Below are 23,859 nucleotides of genomic sequence, written 5' to 3' on the forward strand. Positions count from 1 at the left end.
TTTTTGTTATAATACAGACAAGATTATAAAGAGTAAAAGGACTACATCTGAAAGAAGGATATTAACTCTTTGGGTGTGCCCCTACAATGGAAAACATTTGTAAAAGGTTGCACAATATAACATTATTGTGTTTTTTTCACATGTTCAGTAGTTTATGAAAGCAGTTCCTTCCATTATCTATTTAGGTTAAAATAATTTGGTAGTTTCTGCATCATCAAGACGATTCTTGACGTTGTTTTACAACATGATAAAATCTGCATGGAAATGAATCAATATCTTATCTGCTTTAAAATCATTACTGATCTATCTTTATAAAGACAGGAAGGACAACAGGTACAATGTTACAGCTAAATTTACAAGAAATGGTTGTCTGACTATTACGTAGAAAATATAGACTGTCAGGCATGACAGATTGCTCTCATTTCCTGAACCCAAAGGCAATAATGCTGGTTTGTGTCAGAAACCAGGATGGTCAATAACCACAGAGCAAGATGAAAGGGCTCTGAGTTTTAAGCTCCCATCATGTTGGGTCAGCATCGTGCAAGTGAATTATCAGTACTAAAGGAGGAACATTCCATCTTTTTAGAAAAGGGAAGCAAAGCTACAGCTTCCCCTATAAATTAAATATCCATTAGCCTCTTGTCCAGCTTCTTTGCAAAGCTGGAAAAGATTGAAAGGTTCGATGCTTGAGGTTACATTCTGTGACATAGTTATCACAGTGATTGATGAAACAGCCGATCGAATTTATGCATGCTGGAGGCTTGGCCGCTACCTTCAATACGAATTGAGCTCTAAGTGGGGAGCTGTTAGATCGATCTGGCATCTTGGAGATGGGATAAGGACAGGCAATCATTGCAAGTTCATTCGAAGGGACGCTGTTGACAAATCAGTCTCTGCCAGCGACACGGATGAGGGGAATAACTCCCAGTTTGACGGTGGCCAAGCTTCTAGCTTGCTGGAAATTCAATTGAATTTTTCATCAGTCACCATTATATGCATCATTGAACAGAAGAGATAGAATTTCCTGGCTGTATTCATATTTCTATAGTGGAGGTGATTCATTTAAATTGCTGATAGAATATATAGCACTGCAGTACTAATATAACTTTATGATATGGATTTAACATTTCAAAGTGACTTAATCCACTGATTAAATTATGCTAACTGTCCGTCGTTCATTATTATTCACCAACTTCTGCATAGGTTGAAATTACATTTTGTACTGCATTGACAATGAAGTACTTGAAATGTAATCACCATTGTAATGTAGGAAACTCATTTGTGGACATCACGTTCCCACAGACAGAAATGTTTTAGCAGTGCTGATCTGGGATAAGAATAATTAGCAAGCAAGTGAGCAACATTTAGAGGTAATTTTCAGTGTTTTAATCGCTAAAGGGGAGTCTTGCCTGTGGCTTTCATACAGAAACCTTATAATGCATGTGTGGTTGTGCTGAATGCTACAATGCTGTATGTACTGTAATTGAAACATATAATAGCAGTAAATATAACTGATTAATAACTCCTCTCTCTGAAAGCTGACCGTCACTAGCTTGACATTTACACTGTCAACTTTATAAGGTTCACCATGTTCTCAAATTGACAGTAGAGACAGGAGGAAAGGGAACCTAGGCTTGCACTGTGAATGTGACTTACGCTTTTTTTCCCCACTTAGTCAAATAGATTTAAAAGAGAATCATTATGCTGTAAATTAACACAAACATATTGTTTTTCTGTAAGCAGGAAGCCTGAACTGCAGTCAATGTATTTCAGCAGGGCAGATGTGATTTTTATGCATGAAAAGCTGTGGGTGGTGCAAGAATGTGTATATTTATTTCTGGATTTATAGAAAGTGTAATTCCCCTTACACATTCCAGCGTCTTCATACAGTACTGCACTTAATCATGGGAATTACGTTTAACTTCAGCCATCTTGATAATGCTATCTATATGCTATTATTGTATTACATATAGACTGGGAACTTTTGGCAGAGCCATCCATTAACTCCTTATTTCTGCATCCCCCCCCCCCCCCCATTGCTCAATTTACTTTCTCTTATTCTATCATCTCCCCAGATTTGTTTTGTGTTCCATTGATGGATGCCTACACTTGGGGCTAACGTGAGAGTGGACAATTAACGTAACAGCACACCTTTGGAACGAGGGAGGAAACGTGGAGCTGGTGGAAGTCCACGAGGAGAACATGCAAACTCTGCAGAGATGGTGCCGGAGGCGAGAAATACAGACATGCTGGGAACTGCACTGGCTGCAATGCCGCAGTGCTGCTCCTAAACTGGCCAATCTACTTCCTATATTACACCCATCCCTGCACATACTGTTAGGTCATCTGGAGGTTGTGATAAATGTAATTTGCATTTAAAGTCTTTATTTACAGTGAGATCTTGGATAACTCAGCATAAAACTGGTGTCAATTATAAATTGAGCAGGTTGTCCAAGAACTGAACAAACACTTAGTGGTGAACAATATGTGATAAAATTACATACAAGTTTGGATAATATACTATGTCCTCCACTCCTTAGATTGCATACAAAACTTAAAGCAGGGGTTCCCGACCTTTTTTATATCCATGGAGCTTTACCATTAAACTCCGTGGACTGCAGTTTGTGAACCCCTGCATTAGAGGGTATTGCCGTATGTAGAGCCTTGACTTGATCGCCAGCAAGAACAAAGATAGGGTGATGGGCCGAGATATTGGAATGGGCATGGGAAATTGAATTGTAATGGGTGGCCACCAGGAATTTGTGCTTTTTGTGGTGGACTGGGCGAAGGTGTTGGCCTTCCCATTCCCATCCCGACAAGTTGGCTCACGGCCTCCTCTGCTGCCACGATGAGGTCACAGTCAAGTTGGAGGAACACTGATTTCTCTAACTCCTGGTAATTTTTCTGCCCTCCCCCTACTCTCTTCCTTCACTCCTCATTCTGCCTCCTCTCTCAGCATTTCTCTTCTCCTCAACTCCCTCCGGTGCCCCTCCTCCTTCCCTTTCTCCTATGGTCCAGTGCCCTTTCCTGTCAGATTCCTTTTTCTTCAACCTGTTATCTCTTCAGCTATCACCACTCCCTCCCCCAGCTTCTTACTTCATCCATCCTCCCCACCCACTCAACTTCCCCATCACCTGGTTTCATCTGCCAGCTTGTACTCCTTCCCCTCCCTAACCTTCTTATTCTGGCTTCTTCACCCTTTCCTCTTGAGTCCTGACGAAGGGGCTCTACCTGAAATGTTGCTTGTTTATTCCTCTCCAGAGGCGTGCCTGACCTGCTGAGTTCCTACAGCACCTTTGAGTGATCATCTGGCGTAGTGGTCACTGACAGAGACTGCTGAAGCAAGTGTTATTAGTAAAAGCATAGCGCAAAGCTCTACACAATATAAACTGCAGCATTATATCAGAGAAGAAGACTATATTTTTCTTTCAGTATCTCTGCATTCTGTATTTTAAGACAGTGGATGTGTCATAGCTGTATAGCAAACAGAAGCTACAGAAAGGTTTCAATAGAGGGTTAACTAGAACACAATGTTGTGTTAGCTTCAGGTTAAAAATTGAATAAAGTTAAATACCTATTGATGTTCTTAAAAATGCAATCTTTTTTTTCAAAATTAAATGGTTTAGAGAATGCAAACATACATTAATATCAGTAAGATGTTTTTATTTTCTTTCTCACATCATTTTCTCCTCGTATTTCCACTCCAAAGGACATTGATTTCCTGTTCAAATACAGCAGCAGGGTTACAAGTTTCATCTTGCCCAGTGGCTATTATAATATGCAAGCCTCTGGAGTGTCAGCAGGTTACTCCTGACTATAGAAAGGGGCATCCTAACTGAGCCTCAACCTGCTCTTTCTCAGTGCCGGTTAGAGATCAAGCAATCAATAAGTTCAGCTGATTTGCATCCCTGAGCTAAGATGCTTGGGAAAACTACTCTGCCTGCTGAGATTAGCTAGTTGAACAGATCGGGCATTAGAAGTATGATCTTCGCAACTCAGAGGCTCACTGAGTTATCTCAATGGGATACAATTATGTCACTTTAAATAAACTGCTGACCCACATCAAAAATTGAACAAATGTCATTTTTACACAGGAAACAAACAGCAATTTAGACCTGAAAATTGATGGTAATATAATTTAGCTTTACTGATTTGATTGGATTAGGACTAGAACTAGCTCTTAAAACTCCTTTGTTGATCTTTTTCTAACATTTATGGGCTATACGTCTAATTTATTTTGAAAATAAATTACATCTCTGTTGCAGATGAACGTTGCCGTTGGGCAGTTAGATGCAATTTTTATATTGGTTAAATATGCCTTTGCTCTTAAAATCTAGCTTGGAAACTTCTGACCAACATCACCTATATGCTGCTCCAACTTTCAGTGGAAGGCTACAAGTATGAGTAAAGATTAGCTTTATTCGTCATATGTATATCAAAGAACGTTTTGTTTTGTGCTAACGACCAACACTGCCCAATGATTATAGGCAGGACAGCCCATAAGTGTCAACATGCTTCTGTCCATAACTCACTACTCCTCAACCTAACTGTACATTTTTCGGATGTGGAAGGGAATGGGGCACCCATAGGAAACCCATGTGGACACGGGGAGAATGTACACTCTCCTTACAGACAGCAGTGGGAATCGAACCCTGTTATGTGACCACTGGCTCTGTAAAGCAACTGTGCTAACCACTATGCTACACTGCCACCCCTATGAACTGGAATATAAGTCAGTTGAAGTTTAATTGTCATTCAATTCAACCATCCATGAATACACATGAAAACAGTCAGATGAAACAATGTTCCTCTGGGCCAAGGTGCAAAACACAGTACCAATATTAAAAAAAATCCACTATGGAAACTTCACCCTACTATCTGAGAACTTTTCGCATCTTACAAGGGTAAATCTCATGTAGGAATTAATAGACTACTTTGGAGTGTTTTATATTATTTTCTAATTTGAACTTGTGTTATACTGCTGTTTCTCTGATATCTTCCCACTAATAAATGCTCCATGTCACCTGGCTCAATTTCTGGAATGCTGCCTTCCTCTTTTTGGACAAAAAAAAGTATGATATGAATATAAATTTACAAAGGTTTTAACCTATCATTATTAGGGTTCTTGTGCCAAAGAAAGATTATTTTAAGAGCTTCCTCAAAGCCCCACGAAATCAAAATGATCAGTAAAAGATCAAAAATGTGATCTGGCTTTTTGGGTAATTTTGTAGGCAAACCCAAACACTGGCAAGATTTTATCAAAACAATTTTGGAAACTGTCTTTACTTCAATTTCCTATATATATATATATATTTTGTGATGCTTCAGTCAATTCAGTGGAGTTGCACTTCAAAACCTTGCAGAAATTCAATTGTGGTAAATTACTTTGATGGGCAGATGAGGACGAACATTCTTTCCCACTCATGGACAAAAGTTTCAGCAACAATATGAGGTGGATTGCAACAGACAGTGTGTGGACCATTTCAATATCAGATACGGGACAAGATAGTTAATGGAAAGAATATAGCAACATGTCCTTTATATTTTCCAAGAAGACCACTCATTGTGCATTTATTTCAAAAGTCTGTTTTCTTTTCACTCCTTAGCGGGACATGGACATTGTCAGTGAGATCATCTTTATTGCCTGTCTTATTGCTCTGGATGTTCTGTCTTATTTATTTACCTGCTTATGTCATTCCATTAATTTAAATTCCCCAACCATAGGAGCAAGATTTGAAATATCTCGTGATCAATACTCCAGTAATTTAAGGGCAGTGTCCCTCTGCCTCTTTCACTTAAAGCCCTGGGGCACCCAATTAAATACTTCTGAAAATATAGTAATTTTTGGCAATGTGGCATCAACTTCAAGTAGCAATACCAAAATCAGAAATACAGGCCAGGGCTCCCTTCCTAACATAATGGAATGTCAGTCTGGATGATGAGCTTGAACACAGAATTTTCAGACTCAGTGTTAGCACTGACCCAAAACTGACACTTACTACAATCCCCAGGAGAGAGACTCAGAGACAAACATTGAAAATGTCACAACTAATCTGCAAGGTAATCTGTCATTCAAATGATGTACATTTCTGTACAAATAAACCGGAGCCCCACCTTTCCAAATGGATGCATAAGGCATAAAAAACAAGGAATGTCTTTTGTAAATCTCTGAATAATCACTTTACAAAGTGTCAGGACCTTTCACAATGTACAGTGGAAATTATGGAATATTCACACAGGATGAGGCAGATAATTTTCAAACAATTGAATCTGGGGTTAATAAAACCTGACAATTCTGGGATCATTCAGCAGATCAGGCACTGTCTGTGGAAGACCAAACAGTTTAAATTTCAGATTGAAGGCTCTTCATTAGAAACTGGGGTTATTCTCCTTGGTGTTGGGATTAAAGACTTATCTGATCAGTTTTAAGTAACAAAGGGTTTTGATAGAGTTATTGTTTCCAGTGGAAGAAGGGTCAGTCTCTGCAGACACAGTTAGAGGGGCTATAGGCACTGAAGCTGTTAAGACTGGAGAATATCCTCTTTATATTGCAAGATGTTGAAGTTCAAAAAGCACTGCCTGAAAGGATCCAGTTCAATAATTTTTAAATGTATGTTTGTTTAAATACTTGAAGAAAATTATGTAGGGCTGTACTGGATGAAGGCTAGTTGTACAGTACATCCCTTTCAAGGAGTTAGTATAGCAACAATGGGCTGAATGATCTACACTATGGCAATACTATTTCATTTTGCTTGTTTTTTTTATTTCCAGAATTATTTCAATTGCTGTATAAGCCACAGTTCATGCTTTAAAATCAAGACTAAAACAAGTGAAGATGCAGATTGTTTGATGCTTTAAAATATTTGGGCATTGCATGAAAAAAATAACATGGTTCTCATAAAACAGTGTAAACAACCAACATGTTCAACAGCTTTATATAAGTTGATATCTAAAAATGGGTTAGCTCCTCTGAAGACTATCAGTGGGATAATCCGTATCAAGCTATTGCCCATTTGGTGGTCATCTCAAATATTTGCCTATCCCAAATGCACACGCCAAACAACTGATTGTCACTGTGCAACTCTCACCACTTTGTGCCTCAGATGCACAGGAGGTACAGAGGACACTCGGATTTCTGGGCCATAAATCTGCTTTATTGGCTACCAACAGTGAGGATATTTAAATGACTTTCTCTTAAACAGCAGGCCAACATAATTCTAAGAAAATAAACTGAGACTTCTTAAACACAATTATGTAAATATATTGAACTCTGACCTGGGTGGTAAATTTAATTGATTTCTGCATATACTAACTAGTTAAAAACACAGGAGGAGAATGCCAAGCTAGCCTGCGGGAAGGGCTTTGCAAATTACTTCTTGAGGAGAGGAAAGTCAGTAAATACTGGTTCTATTAGCACAATTGATCTGGATTGTCAAAATTGTCCTGCTCAATGCTCTGTGTAAAATTACTCTCTTAACTGGCCAACTTCCTGTTCAAATGTATTGGGCTGGTGTTAAACTTCTGTAGAATTATTTTAACAATAATTCTACAAGGCAGAACTGATTTGAAATAACTAACATTATTTGATACATTTTGAAGAAAGTGGATATAGCATTAAGCCAGGTCAATGTACGAATGTCAGCACAATGTTGCAAGACACAGTTCTTGCTGCTAAAGTAAGTAGAAACTTTTCACTGCCAATGGCCAAAAGAAAATTGGGCACGTTATTGAACTGGCTGCTGAGTTACCAGTGGCAATGATCAATTTCAGGGAGACACAAGAGACCTCAGATACTGGAAATCTGGAGCAAAGGTCTCTGAGGGCCAATTTCGGCCTTTTATTCCTAAATAAATCTGAGTGTCCTGTGGACCTTCTAATAAATCTAATATTCATTTCATGAGGGGTGAAAACTGAGTGAGTGCATTGTCTTTTGCACGTAGCTTTCATGGCACGATGTCAAGGACAGGAATAATACATGGTGAATGAGGAAGAGTTGGATGATATTTGGATGAAACATCCATTTGGTTCAACAGCACCTTACGGATGTTATTGTTCCACACATTAGGCAATGATTATGGAATGTGGTTCCAGTGAACTTCTAGCACTGCTTCAATTGTGCACTATTATTAGTCAATGCTAGTAGACAGGATGAAGACTAACATGGCCTGAATTACTGATTCTGTTTTTCCCTGAACATGTGCTGCATGTCTAACCAAAAGTTCTCAGCTTTCTTTTGTTTTTTATTTTAAATGAAAAAGGAGGTTGATTATGTTAGAAAAAAAATGTTTCTGTGGTTCTGGTTTCAAATTTTAATAAATAATCCCTGAAGTCTGAATTCCAAACCATAAATGAGACTGAAATTAAGCATTGTAACATTCATCATTTGTAATCTTGTGTAATGATGGATTTCCTATGATTCTGTGCACTTTGCTGCTACTTAATGGTACTGAGTAATCTGAAGGGACTTGAGCCTAGGATGCCACAGAAATATCACTTAATGATCAGTAATTGTGTCGATTTGGCATTTTCAAAACTGCTAATTATCTTATGCTCCCTTGCTTCAAGAGGATATCAAGTATTACTGTGGAGCTTGAGATCATTAGCAACGGTGGGAGATTGGGCAGCTAATGATTACAATTCTGCACGTTATCACCTTCAAAACATGTCACATATCCATGCGGAGGGGACTGCAATCAGATTCCTCCTCAGTAATTAAGATTTGCTTCTAAAATAAAGCAATAGTTTTGCTAAAGATAATGATCAGTGAAAACTCCCTATGTCATTAAAACCACAGTGTACAGTAAGCACACAATGGATGTCCCTCTACTGAGATAATTGGTTAGTTAAAACAATTATAGGAATGGGGGAAACTGAGGTGGATAGGGGTTCCTGACAGAGATATACGAAAGCATGAGGAGAGAAAATAGGGTAAAAGTTAGGAAGTTTTTCTTCTTAGCAAAGCTGTCTAAAACTAGAGGGCATCAGTTTAAGGTAAACAAGAGTTTTGAAGAGGATCTGGGTAATCTTGAAGGTGGTTAGAATCCGGAATGCCATGTCAAACTGGGTAGGTCAATTTGAATTGCCAAGGCATTGAGGACTACAGACCAAATGCAGGTAAATGTGATTAATATAAATGCACACATGATGTTCAACATGGGCATGCTGAGGTAGAGGGCTACTTTCTGTTCACTACCACTGTGACTTCTTCCCATTTATTTTTTTCCTGAAACTTCCAGCAAATACTAAAAGGCAATCAAGAAGGGTCTTCACTCAAAATGTCGACTGTTTATTCATTTCTATAGATGCTGCCTGACTTGCTGAGTTCCTCCAGCATTTTGTGTGAGTTGTCACAGATTATAGTCATCAGATTACAAAAAATTGTCCTCTTGGAATTCACTACCCAAAAAATTCAATAAATATTATGATATTTATGTGGGGGATTAATTACAAATAGTTAAATAAATACAAAAGGCAAAAGAAAGTACCAATTTTCTCAATTTTTATATATCTTTTCAACTTGCATTTATTAATGCAGGTGCAGATAACATGGCTTTATTTTAACATGGTAGGTTCATCTTGTTGTCCAGTAGCAGTATTTTTCAAACATATTCCATATTATTTACTCTCAACATGTTTAAAACAGGGCCAGCAAGTTTAAGTGCAAGTTGTGAACTAAACGGCCATGTAAAAGGGCTTTCACAGATGCAAAACTTGATGTTTCAGAGGTCAGATGCTAGAGAGAGGCTCTTTGTAAGAATTAAAGTTGTGGGACTTGCTAGAGTGTTTTCAAATGCCCTTGTCTGCAAATACAGCTGATGACCACTTAGGAGATTTGCTTTGGAAACTGAGAAGGTAATCTCTTAAATGGCTTCCTGCTGTAAACAAGCAGCTGTGATAATGATAATTACTGTTGAGAGAAAAGGCATGTGATAGGAACAATACTCCAGTTCAATGGAAAACAGGATTTACCATTATAGAACTTTATGCCACAAATTACTTTCTAGGAACACAATTCCTCCATAGTATGTGGGTTGCCTGAATCGTGCCTTGTTCAACATTTTCCAATCTTTGCCCAGGTAAAGGAGGTCATTTTCAGTCTGGGTTTTAAACTGGTGTTATGGATAATCTTACCAGGAATGAAGTACCCTAGACCTTGTTCCCAATAAAATTCAGGCTCTTTCTATAGTGGCTGCAGAGGCAACATTTCCCTCGATCTGGCAAGGTTTATGATTATAGCTGTTGGAGCTGAGAAGAAATTCTTCTTGGCCTTTGGTTAGTAATTGCAGGGATCATTCTTTCTTTCTTTAAATGCCATGCCTCATACATTTTCCTGCTGGATAATCTTTTTGTTCTCCCCAAGGGTGTCAACAAAGCATCCACGTGTATATTGTGGACAGCAAGATGTATCAGATCCTAGTTTTTGGACTTCATCTGAAGACTGAAGTCCTTAATATTTGATTGTAGTAATGATCTCTCTTCCATTAACTTTGCCTGTAGGTTGAAGTTGAACTACATAGGCCTCAACTCAAGCAACACTGGTGCTCCTTGGAGAATACCCCTCAGAAAAATTTTGCAATTCTGCTGACATTTCAACAGCTTTAATACCAACAAAGAGTTCAAGTGAGTTGTATATTTAATTCTATATGATTTGCAAGGGAACTCAATTAGCATCAGATATCTGGACCTAACTAAATTACTAAATTAAGTGACTAATGCTGATATAAAACAGTAGCCCATTCCTTAAGGACAAATAATCATAAGTGCATATTTTTGGTTCCATCCCATTTTTGGTATCTTTCAATGTAGGGAATGATATTAAAAGTAAGGATGTGTACCAATCTCTATTCCAGCTTTTGAGACCATCAGCTTCTCAGGAGTAACTATTTAATTGAACATCCTCATATATAGATTTACATTCTTTACAAGTGTGTGCTTAGTTAGGGTGAAGGTTAGATTTTTATTGTTTTTGTCTGGGAGTAAACTTGTCTGCCGATGGGCTCCTTGCTAGAGGAGCTTCCTGTGTAGTAGACCACAGGCCCCTATTTTAGCCTGACCTTCCCATGTTAATTTCTTGATTCCTTGAATAGCTAAAAATTTGTCAATCACTGCCTTGACTATACGCAGAGACCGAACATCCACAGCCCTCTTGGGTACAGAAAGCCAAGATTCACAATTCTGTGGTAAAGAAATTTACCTTATGTAAAGATTTTTTTATCTTTGTCTTGAAAAGCCAATTCTGTCTTTTGAGGCGGTGAGCAGAATGTGCAATGTTCGATGAGTCACTGTGGTGCAGTTTGAATATCCTGAGATTAAGTAGGAGGCTGAACAATTTTGACTTGAAGATAATTGCTGAAATGATGTCATTACATCTCCGTTTGGTTCTGAAGAAAATGTGTTGGAGTTTTAAGTGCAACTCATTGGTGGTGGAGACAAGTCAAAGAGGCTGTGTCCATCCACGACCTCCCCTGCCTCTCACTACTCCTTGCCACAATCAGTTTGAAATTAGCTATTTCTCCTCCAAGAGCGAACAAAATTAACTACAGATAATTTATTTGATTGTCTTTCAAATTGCTATTTTGAGCTTGATGGTATTACTGAACTATGCTAAGATCACCGTAATCTTGGCTTTGACTGCCATAATACTCCCGACCATTAATACACCCTACATCTGGAACATCTAGTCCAAGACATAAGTAGAAATTGACCATCGTTTGTTAAACAGCAGAGATAACATTAAGAAATATTGGAAATAAAAGAAAACATTGGAATTGTTTAAAATGAAATAATATCCAAACAAAGAAGGTAAGGATTTGTATTTCATATGTAACAGTTTGTAATTGGTTACAAACATTAATCTTCTTATGTCAAATACAGGTGCTCTCTAGTTTCAAAACCGCTGTGTTTCAATGAGGTCTTGTGAGAAAGAAATGGTGTTGGGAAGCTTTGGTTGTTTTGAGATGTTGGGGAAATATTTTGCAGACACAAAATGAGGGATGATGAACCAATGAGTTAATCCTCTATTTCTCTCTGTTTTCCTTGTTCATTTACTTTAATGAGTGGTGACATCCTCCAAATTAATCATACACCTTTCGGTGCATTATTTTTCCAAAAATGAACTTGATGACATTTCCATTTTAAAATTTGCGTATAAAATAGGACTAGGGTATGAATAAAAGAAATCTCAAAAATGTCAATGTAGGCTAATTTAGCTTTGTCACAGTGGAAGATTCAAAACTGTTAATTAATAAAAATACAATCCAATTTTATATCCACATTAAAACCTCTTGGTGATATATTTAAAAATCTCTTTGTAAGATGTATGCCTCCTTTGTATCTTCTTACATGTGTTTCTTAATCTAGTTCTTCAATTGAATATTCATGATAATGTGACAAAGTTTAATCCATTTAATTAGCCATGTTTGTCTGAATTGTTAATACTAATCAGAATTATATATTCAGAAGTTGAGGCTGATGATTATTTTGATCCATGTGCCAAAGGCTTCAGAGACAGGCCCCTGTAACCTATTTAGTTCATTAATCAGCACATGGAAAATAAATATTCAGTATTGCCCAAACCAACCAATACTAAAAAACGTTATTGAAGTGCATTATTAATTAGCAGTGGAGCATATTTTATTAACAACTGTTATTTGTAACATTGGAACTTTGCCTTTTAGTGGGCAGATGTGTAATAAATCGGTTTCAAATATGTTCTGAAAAAGCTGAAATTCTCAGCTATTCAAGACTGACACTCAGAATCAGAATCCATGCAACAAATCTGCAGTCATCTTGTACAACTTAATGTTTGCCTGGCTCTACTATTGTTGTGATGGCTGCTTTCAGTTTTAGTTGACTGTATTACTTCTGAATTGTAGAACTTGGCCACCATAAACAGACACAACTGCTGAAATCTGATGAATATTTCAATCTGTATTGATTGGAACAAGTCTCAGCAAGCAGGTTTGTGATGGAGGTCTATTCTTGCTGATCTTTGCTGGTATAATTTAAAACTTCACTTGGCCTGGTAATGCACTTAAGGAGGAGGAAATTAGTACAAAACTGCCTGTGGCGATCTACTGGGTACATATTGCAGAGTAGCGTTCTCGTCTGACACAAATTTGTAGCGTAAGTTCTACTCCAGAGGTCTGCATTTTCAGGTCAATGTAAAAGATGTCATTGTCTCTTTCTCAGATGACCATGCAGTCCTAAGCATAATTGATCCTTCAGCTAACACCTCTAAACAGAACTTCACCTTATTATCACATTGTCAGGTGTGAAAATTTGGTGTGCACATTTCCCACAAGATATGAAGTACTGCGTTCAGGTCTGGTCACTTCATTATAGGAAAGGATGTGGAAGCTTTAGAGAGACCATAAGATCATAAGATATAGGATCAGACTTAGGCTTTTTGGCTTATCGGGTCTGCACCACCATTTCATCAAGTCTGATCTATTTTCCCTCTCACCCTGAGGGGCATAGAAAGTGCAATATATTTGCATATCTTTCATTTGTGATGTTGGTTGTCTCAAACCATTGGTGACTAATTTTGTATGATTCAGTTATCTTTGCTATCCAACATCCAGATCTATTCAATGTGATAATTTTATGACTCGTTTCAACAACGGTTTGTAATATATAGTATTCCTACTGTACAAAATGCAAATCTAACAGCTATTAGCGTTAAAACTAATGTCAAAGATTTGCACATGTATTTTGCATGTTTGTCAGATTTTGTGTGCAGTTTTTTATTGATTCTACTGTATTTCTTTGTTCTACTGTGAATGCCCAAAAGAAATTAATCTCAAGGTAGTATACAGTAAAATAAACGTATTTTGATAATAAAATTATTTTGAAATTTTGAACGTTGAAGAAGACTCCATTTTAATTTCTACAGCCAGTATCTAGTATACACCATAAGCTGCTAACAGACCAATGTGGTGATCAATCTGATCCTCATGAATTTACTGCAGAGTGGCAACTTTGAACATAACCAGGGTTTCCATCTTGTTTCCTAGTCTTGGTTCTAATTGCACAAAAGTAAAGGCTTAGCACACATGCAACCATGAATTATCTGCATATTAGAAAACTACAGGGTTATCACCACTGACCTTAGTGTTAAGTTGAGCTGACAATAATTTCTAACTACTATTCATAGCCTTCAACTGCAAGCATGCATGTGTGGATATCAGGTGAAAATACAATTGGACATAGCTTTTCCCTCTGAATAAGACCTGCTACTTCTCACCAGTTAACTTCATGCAAAGAGCAGTCACTTGGTTTTAAGGGATTTTGTGCAAGTGGTATTGGGTATCATCAGGCACAATCTTACTGAAAGTTGGAAGAGGCTGGAGGATTTAATAGTCAAGAAGCATTCTGTATTCAACACAAGTTACAAATTCTCGAATGCCTCTGTTTTTTTTCCTCCTGTGTTGCTAGTAAAGTCATGTCTATTGCCAGAGACTCCAGGATAATCCTGGCAGGTTGGCAGCTCTATTAGCACTGGAGGGAAACAAATCAGCAGGAAAATGCTAGAGAACAAAGCCAAGTTGATGCACACCAGATGGAGCGCTCTCAATACTGCTGCTTCCATGGGGTTGTGCAAGAGTTTATTAAGCAGGTGGTTCCTGACTGTTTTACATAATCCCAAAGGGCATCATAATCCTTCTTTAAGTGAATGCTATGTAGTACAGGATGTCCAAATCCAAGTAAATTACTTGAAGTCAGAGGTCGCACTTAAGTAATTATATTGCTGACTTGTCTCAATTGGAAGAAGCTTGTTCCACACAGTATAACCAGGCAACACCTCCAGTTAGGTCTCATTTAAGTTCAATTTCCTGTTTAGAATCTGAATCCCCTGCCATAAATCTCGGGCACTATGTCAAAAAGCAGACTCCCCAATCAGGGGAGGCAATATTCTATGAAAACTGATTGTGTTAGATATACCTACATTTTGTAACCACACCTTCAAGGCGGATTATGTTGGGGTTGTCAAACTGTCCCATGATGCTCGCTTCACTCAGGAAGTCTCTGCGCTGTTTCTCCGAGTAGCCAGCTTTCAGGCTTTTGATGGCGACGTAGATTTCTCTCTTCCCCGGTAACTTTAGGCGTCCACTACAAACCTCCCCAAACTCCCCTGGTGAGGCAGAGAAACAGTCATAGAGTTACAGAGCGACAGAGTTAAACAGTATGGCCTTTGGCCTAACTTTCCATGCTGGCCCAGATGTCCATCAGAGCTAGTCCCATTGGCCTGCGTTTGGCCCAGACCCTTCTAAACCTGTTCTATCTTTTAAGCATTGTAATTGTACCCAGCTCTAAAGTTTCCTCTGGCAGCTCGTTCAATGCATCATCCTCTATGAGGGAACCTTACCCTTCAGGTACACTTTAAATCTTTCCTGCCTCACCTTAAACCAGCGCCTCTTAGTTTTAGACTCAATATTCTTGGAGAAAGAGTATCCATTTGCTTTATGATTGCTCTTCGTTATTTTTATACCTCTATACGGTCACCCCTCAGCCTGTTACACTCCGGGGGGGGGGGGGGGGGGGGACAGCCTATTATGTTTCTTCTTGTAGTGCTCTGATCCTTGGAGAGAGGGAGTTCTTACTCAGGTAATCCACCATCAACCAGCGAGATCAGAGTATTTGGGGGAAAAAGATCATAATAGTCTATTTTATTATACATCAGTTATTCAATTTTACTTGCAGCAATAGGACATAATTGGACACACAGTCAATCAGCGAATTTATTCTGAGGTCAGATTTAGTTAATGTTTATGTCGTGGAAGACATTTAAAAGTAGGTCTCTGGAGTAAATTTTACTTGACTATGCCCCTCTCAGTCTCTCTGATAACACTGGTGCAGAATCCTGAGCCTTTACCAAGCAGAAGAGATTGTAGCACAGCTGTGGAAATACAAGCTCCACCACACTGAATCGTTCAGATCCACGGAGACCAAGCCACACTTAGAAATTAATTTCCTCTGTTGAATGCAGCTGAAATAAGCCAGGGCAGCAGCTGGTCTATTTAAATTGGTTCCTGCAGTTCTGGGGAGCAGGGATGAGGAGATCAGCCAAGGCTCCTGTCCCTGATTCTATCCAGTCATGCCTGCTTTGTATGTCAGTGAGTGCCAGGTGAAGGCAGGATTACTGCGAAGATGTCCTGGTTCCTCAAGTAGCCTTCGTGGAGTTGCTCTCCCTCCTGGAGTGAAGAGGAATCACTGGAATATAAGTTAGGTAAATAACTGACTAAACAAGATTTGAAGGGGTGGGGGTCATGCTCGGAACTAGGGTGGTCCAGGCTTAGCACTGGTCGAGCCTTGCTATAGAACAAGGCAGCTGGGTGGTCCAGGCTTGGCATCCAACAAGACTAGAGTGGTGCAGGTTAGGTTAAAAAGTTGAATGTTGAGATCATATACACTGAACAAAACAACCAATAAAGAGAATGGCCAAAATTTCCTAGTGAAGATCTCCCATCCATTCAATATCGAATTACTTACCACCTCCTATAACTCTTTCAATCCTAATGCAGGATGCATCTATTTCCTTTGCAAAGTCTCGGACGGCTTGATTGGGGTCCTCGTAGGTGTGTGGGTGAATGTAGGTTCTATTCCCAGGCAACCTGACTATGAAAGCACAATTTACTTCAACTAAATGACACCTCCTTCTGTTCACGTTTGCCAACAAATAAAATATGTCCAAGCAAAAGCAAATTCTGCCGACCCCAAATGTGATGCCCAGCCCAATGTAGTTATTTTATCTGAATCCTAAAGTAATAAATGCCCATCCTAAAGTTAAAAAAGTGAAATTAATGAACACAAGAGATTTGGCAAATGCTGGGAATCTTCAGCAACGCACACAAAATGCTGGACGAACAGCAGATTGGGGAATAAACAGTCAACATTTCCAGCTCAGACGGTTCATCAAGACTAGAAAGGAAGAGGAAGAAGCCAGAATAAGAAGGTGGGGGGGCGTGGAAGGAGTACAAGCTAGCAAGTGATAGGTGAAACCAGGTAAGGGTGAAAGTGGGTGGGTGAGGGAGGGATGGCGATGTACAAAGCTGGGAGGTGATAGGTGAAAGAGGTAAAGGACTGACTGAGAAGGAAGGTGAAGAGAAGGAGTGAGTGTGGAACCAGAATGGGGAATGGGAAAAGAGAGAAGATGAGGGGAAGAAATTACCAGAAGTTAAGAGAAATTGATGTTCATACCAAAGGTTAGAGGCTACCCAAACAAAATACAAGATCAAACACGAGGAAATCTGCAGATGCTGGAAATTCAAGCAACACCCACAAAATGCTGGTGGAACACAGCAGGCCAGGCAACATCTATAAGGAGAAGCACTGTCGACGTTTTGGGCTAAGGCCCTTCGTCAGGACTAACTGAAAGGAAAGATAGTAAGAGATTTGAAAGTAGGAGGGTGAGAGGAAAATGCGAAATGATAGGAGAAGACCAGAGGGGGTGGGGTGAAGCTGACAGCTGGAAAAGTGATTGGCAAAAGGGATACAGAGCTGGAGAAGGGAAAGGATCATGGGACAGGAGGCCGAGGGAGAAAGAAAGGGGGAGGGGAGCACCAGAGGGAGATGGAGAACAGGCAGAGCGATGGGCGGAAAGAGAGAAAAAGAGGAGGGGGAGAAAAACTAAATACATCACAGATGGGGTAAGAAAGGGAGGAGGGGCATTAACGGAAGTTAGAGAAGTCAATGTTCATGCCATCAGGTTGGAGGCTACCCAGCTGGTATATAAGGTGTTGTTTCTCCAACCTGAGTGTGGCCTCCTCTAGATCAGTGAGACACAATGTAGATTAGGGGAACACTTTGTCGAACACCTTCGTTCCGTCTACTACAAAAGATGGGATTTTCCGATGACCACTCATTTCAATTCTACTTCCCATTCCCATCCCTAGACAACATGGCTTCCTCTACTACCACAATGACGCCACACTCAGGTTGGAGGAGCAAAGCTTTCAATAATGTTTTCCAACATTTTCCATGCGACACATCTTTAATGGGCTGGTAGTTCCCTGATTTCTATCCCTCTCCTTTCTCAAATAAATAAGTTATATTCACTATTTTGCAATCTAATGGAATCCTCCCTGTATCTAGGGAATTTTGGAAATACAGAACATTTAGTTCAAATAACAACTAGTGGATTAGATGCCCTGATCCTCTTTTAAAAACAATATTGATTTTGGTTCATTGCCATCAATCTGGAGCAGAAAAACAAAATTGTTTCCATCAATTTGATATATATCTAGAATTAAGCCAAATGGCATCTTCCACAAATTAATCATGCTGTGTGGTGGAAATCCATCATATGCAACAGCAGTTATTTCTTAATTATACTTGTCTTTGCTTCCCTACCGTAGACACTCAGTAAAAGCCATCTTATCCAACTGATTGTTAAGAAGCTGACCACATTATGTGACATTCCATTTACATTCTGGTCAATGTTAGTTCATGATTTTAATGAAGTCATTTATTTTTAAAGAGAAATATGATAAAATGTGATTTTATTTAAACTTTTGACTTTAATCTTACCTTGACCATGATGGAACTGCATTTTTTCCTCGTCTGGGTCTTGCTTTGCTTTGATGTAGCCACAATGCCTTTGCAATACAAAAAGAGAAATGCAATTTTACCAAAAAAAAACCCAGAATAATCCTCTGCTCCTGCAGAGATTTCATCAGTAGAATTGATTCAGCATACATACTCCTCATTGACAATGCTAAACCTTTGTAATTTATGAAATGAGCACAAAAGGGAAATTATGAAAAGAAACATGTCCAATTTTCTCCTCTTGTTCCTCTCTCCTTATGGTACTGACTGAGGCACAGCTGTTATCAGCTCTCAAATGATTCAAAGGATCTTTCTTTGAGTGACAGTTGGAGAAAGCCAGAGCATACCATGGCATCAGAATCAGGCTCAAGCTCGAGTTTAAGTGGACTTGATAACGTGCACTTTGCAAACATGAGATACGAGAATGATAAGGACCGGGATAGTGACTTCTTTAGCTGGTCATCTGCATTGATGCAGTGAGTACAAATTTAATATTTCCTGCTGTCCCTAGAGTGTCTGAACATCTTTAAGAAGTTATGAATCACTTCTTAACTGCCTCCCAGTGAAAGAATGTAAAAAATATAAAGTTGTGATTAGTTAACAATGAGTTGGAACACAATTTTTCCTATTTTTGCTAATATTATTTTAGATATTAACTGCAGAGACACTATCAGAATTTCCTGAGAGGTCAGAGTCAGAATCAGAATCAGAATCAGGTTTATTATCACTGGCATGTGACATGAAATTTGTTAACTTAGCAGCAGCAGTTCAATGCAATACATAATCTAGCAGAGAGAGAGAAAAAATAATAAATAAAATAAACCATAATAATAAATAAACAAGTAAATCCATTACGTATATTGAATAGATTATTAAAAAATGTGCAAAACAGAAATACGGTATATTAAAAAAAGTGAGGTAGTGTCCAATGTTTCAATGTCCATTTAAGAATCAGATGGCAGAGGGGAAGAAGCTGTTCCTGAATCACTGAGTTTGCTCTTTCCTGGAAATCTAGTAACAATAACCATTCCCCTGTTTGATTGGATTATGTTTGGAGCACAAACTGATGAATAGAGGTAGAAAATGAAAAAATTGATTTAGAATATTAAAAAAACTTTAATGTCAAAGCTACCAGCCAAGTCTTTCAATGTTTTATGGCTTGAGGTGTGGCTTTGGATCATGACAGAACATTAAATATATTTTCCTGATTTTTTTTGTTTGCAAAAAAAAAGTTGAATTCAGTTTAACAGCGTGAATCTGGTTAGGTGGAATAAGTGAAGGAACATAGAGATGGCTTATTTCATGATAGAGAGGTGCTGATGGGTAAGGTGAGTGTGGAGGGGGACCGGACTCCATTTGTTTTGAAAGTGATGGGTTTTTGGTACCATGTCTCCCACAGAAGTGGCCTATATACAGTAATAGACACCCAAAGAGGCGTTGAATGCCATTATGGATCACTGCCCATAACCAAGGCATCACAATTCACATAAAGAAGACACAAGGGAGTACAGATACTGGAATCTGGAATTTGTTTTGGATGTAGACTTGGACTATAAAACCTTTTTTTCAGCCTTATTGTTTTTATATTTTGTGTTTTTTCGCCTGATCTTCTCACTTTTTTTTTGTGCGGGAAGAGGGATTTGGGGGTTAATGTGCCTAATCTGTTTAGCTTGTTTTTTTTATGTGGGAGGAGGGATTAGGGAATCAATGTGCCTGATCCATTTTGCTTGACTTTTGTGCGGGAAGAGAGATTTAAGGGTTGATATGATTGATCTGTTTTGCCTGTTTTTTTGTGCAGGAGGAGGAATTTGGAGGTTGGTGTTCCTGATCAGTTTTGCTTGGGAGAAGAGATATGGGGGTTCACGTTCTTGTTCCGTTTTTGTCCATTTTTTTACGGGGAGGTGGGATTTGGGGGCTGATGATCTTGCTGCTTTTCTTTTCTTTCTGGTTTCAAGGCTACCTGGAGAAATGAAGAATTGAAGAGTTGTACATTTTGATAGTAAATGAACCTTTGAACAAAGAAACAGAATGTTGGAAGAAAAAGTGCATGTCAGTCTTTTAGGTCAAGGCTTTACACCAGGACTAAGAGGGAAAAAGAATGATATGCTTTATATAGAATGCGAGAGAGGCAAGTAGATGATAGGTGGAATCAGATGAGGGGGAGTGTGAAATGATTAACAGATGTAAGGAGAGGTTGTGAAAGGGAAGCAATGGTGAAGAAATCTAGGTGGACAGATGAGTATGCGTGGGAGGATAAACTTCTATTTTAAAAAGGAGCCTGAATCAAATCATTCAGAACCCAATTGTTTTCAGTATCTGCTTTTAGATAAACAATGATAAGACCAAAAACATACACTCAGAGGCCAATTTATTAGGTACAAGAGGTTCCTAATAAAGTGGCTACAAAGTGTATATGCAAAGACTTGGCCTCCACAGCTGTCTGTGGCAATGAATTCCACACGATTACCACCTTCTGGTAAATTCCTCCTTCCCTATGTTCTAAAGGGACATCCTTCTGTTCTGAGGCTGTGCTTTCTGGTCCTAGACTTTTAAAGTTTAAAGTAAATTTATTATCCAAGTATATATACATCACCATATACAATTCTGAAATTAATTTTTTGTGAGCATACTCAAGAAATCCATACCAGAATAACAACCATAATGTAATCACTGAAAGACGGCACCAACTTGGGTGTTCAACCAGTGTGTGTAAGATAACAAACTGTACAAAAACAAAATAAAAATATAATAATAAATAAATAAGCAAAAAATATTGATAACATGATATGAAGAGTCCTTGAAAGTGAATTCATAGGCTGTGGGAACAGCTCGGTGATGGGTCAAGTCAAGTTATCCCATTTGGTTCAAAGGCCTGATGGGTGAGGGGTAATAACTGTTCCTGAACCTGCTGGTGTGAGTCTCGAGGCTCCTGTACCTTCTTCCTGATGGTTGGGGCGTAATAACCGTTCCTGAACCTGCTGGTGTGAGTCCCGAGGCTCCTGTACCTTCTTCCTGATGGTTGGGGGGTAATAATTGCTCCTGAACCTGCTGGTGTGAGTTCTGAGGCTCCTGTACCTTCTTCCTGATGGTTGGGGGGTAATAATTGCTCCTGAACCTGCTGGTGTGAGTCCCGAGGCTCCTGTACCTTCTTCCTGATGGTTGGGGGGTAATAATTGCTCCTGAACCTGCTGGTGTGAGTTCTGAGGCTCCTGTACCTTCTTCCTGATGGTTGGGGGGTAATAATTGCTCCTGAACCTGCTGGTGTGAGTCCCGAGGCTCCTGTACCTTCTTCCTGATGGTTGGGGGGTAATAATTGCTCCTGAACCTGCTGGTGTGAGTTCTGAGGCTCCTGTACCTTCTTCCTGAAGGCAGCATGTCCTGGGTGATGGGGTCTCTGATGATGGATGCTGTTTTCCTCCAACAATGCTTTGTGTAGATATGCTCAGTGGTGAAGAGGACTTTGCTTGTGATGGATTGGCCTATATCCACTACTTCTTGTAGGATTTTCCATTCAAGAGCATTGTTTTTTTTTCATAGCAGGCTCTGATGCAGCCAGTCAATATACTCTCCACTACCCATCTATAAAAGTTAGTTAATGTTTTTGATGTCATGCAAAATCTTCACAAGTTCCTAAGGAAGTAGAAGCACTGCTGTGTTTGGACTGCATAATTTCATTTATGTGCTGGGCCCACCAAGACAGGTCCTCTAAAATAGTAACACTGAGGAATTTAAGGCTGCTGACTCTCTCCACCTCTGATGAGAACTGGCTCATGGACCTCTGTTTCCTCTTCCTTAAGTCAATAATCAGCTCCTTGGTCTTGCTGATATTGACTAAGAGGTTTATGTTATGGTACCACTCAGCCAGATTTTCAATCTCCCTCTTGTATCATCACCACCTTTGATTTGGCCTAATACAGTGGTGTCATCAGCAAATTTGAATATGGCATTGGGGGTGTATTTAGCCACACAGTCATAATGGTAAAGTGAATAGAGCAGGGGACTAAGTACATAGCTTTGTAGTGTACCTGTGCTGATGGAGATTGTGGAAGAGATGTTGTTGCCAATCCGAACTGACTGTGGTCTGCAATGAGGAAATCCAGGATCAATTTGTACAAGGAGTTATCAAGGCCAAGGTCTTGAAACTTATTGATTAGTTTTGAGAGGATGATGGTATTGAATGCTGCAGTCGATAAAGATGTATGCACCTTTGCTGAAAAGATGTTCCAAGGTTGAGTAAGGAGCCAATGATATGGCATCTGCTGTGGACCTATTGCTCCAGTAGGCAAATTGGAGTGGATTCAAGCTGCTTCTCAGGCAGGACTTCATATGTTTCACCACCATCCCCTCAAAACACTTCATCACTATTGGATGTAAGTGCTACTGGATGATAATCATTGAAGCAGATTACCATGTTCTTCTTAGGCATGGTATAACTGAAGCCTGTTAAAAGCAAGTAGGTACCTCATACTTCTGAAGCCAGAGGATAAAAATCTCGGTAAACACACCAGCCAGTTGATCAGCACAGGTTTTTAGTACATGGCCAGGTACCCTGTTTGGGCCGGATGTTTGTTATGGGTTCAGCCTCCTGAAGGCTACTCATATGTCGTACTCAGTGACTTTAATCAGAGGATCATCATCATTCCCACTATTGGAAACATCTCCATTTCCACTCTATCTAGGCCTTTGAATAATCAGTGGGCTTCAATGACATCTTCCATCATTCTTCTAAACTCCAGTGAGTACAGGCATAGACCATCAAAGACTCCTCATACATTATTTCTGGGATAATTCTAGTAAACCTCTGGACCCTCGCTAACACCAGCATGTCCTTTCTTAGATAGGAAACCCAAAGCTGCTCACAATACTCCAAATGTGATATAAAGCATCACATCCTTGCTTTTATATTCTCATCCTCTCCAAGTGAATGCTATCATTGCCTTTCTTACTACTGAATTAACCTTCCAAATCTCAAGTCCCTTTGCCCCTCTGATCTCTGAATGCACTCCCTGTTTAGAAAATAATTTATGCCTTCAGTATTTCTACCATGCTCTTCCTTACACTGTACTCCATCTGCCACTTCTTTGCCCATTATCTTAATCTGTCTAAGTCATTCTGCAGACTCACTGCTTCCTCAATACTACCTGACCCTCCACGTTTCTTTGTATTGTCCACAACATGGCTACCAAGTCATGATCTGCTGTTACAGTAAATTTCTAGGAAGATTGTACCTCAAGTTAAAGCATTCCAGTTCCCAAGGAATAATAGTGTCAGAGGACTTCTTTTGAGAATGCACCCTTTATTCAATTCCTTTGT

The 23,859-nt window shown here is 39.2% G+C and overlaps 1 protein-coding gene across 2 annotated transcripts in view; it reads right to left on the reverse strand.

The window, feature by feature from the left end:
• epha4b (eph receptor A4b) overlaps positions 1-23,859 on the reverse strand; it is a 361,017-nt gene that overhangs the window by 32,675 nt on the left and 304,483 nt on the right. For both annotated transcript variants that reach the window (XM_073040810.1, XM_073040809.1), the window contains 3 exons: positions 18,529-18,596; positions 16,492-16,617; positions 14,948-15,133 (listed from right to left, as the gene is read on the reverse strand). In XM_073040810.1, the coding sequence (XP_072896911.1) occupies positions 14,948-15,133; positions 16,492-16,617; positions 18,529-18,596 (380 nt within the window). The remainder of the gene's footprint in view (positions 1-14,947; positions 15,134-16,491; positions 16,618-18,528; positions 18,597-23,859) is intronic.

The sequence above is a fragment of the Hemitrygon akajei genome, chromosome 3 (assembly GCF_048418815.1).
Source record: "Hemitrygon akajei chromosome 3, sHemAka1.3, whole genome shotgun sequence".
NCBI classification, from domain to species: domain Eukaryota; kingdom Metazoa; phylum Chordata; class Chondrichthyes; order Myliobatiformes; family Dasyatidae; genus Hemitrygon; species Hemitrygon akajei.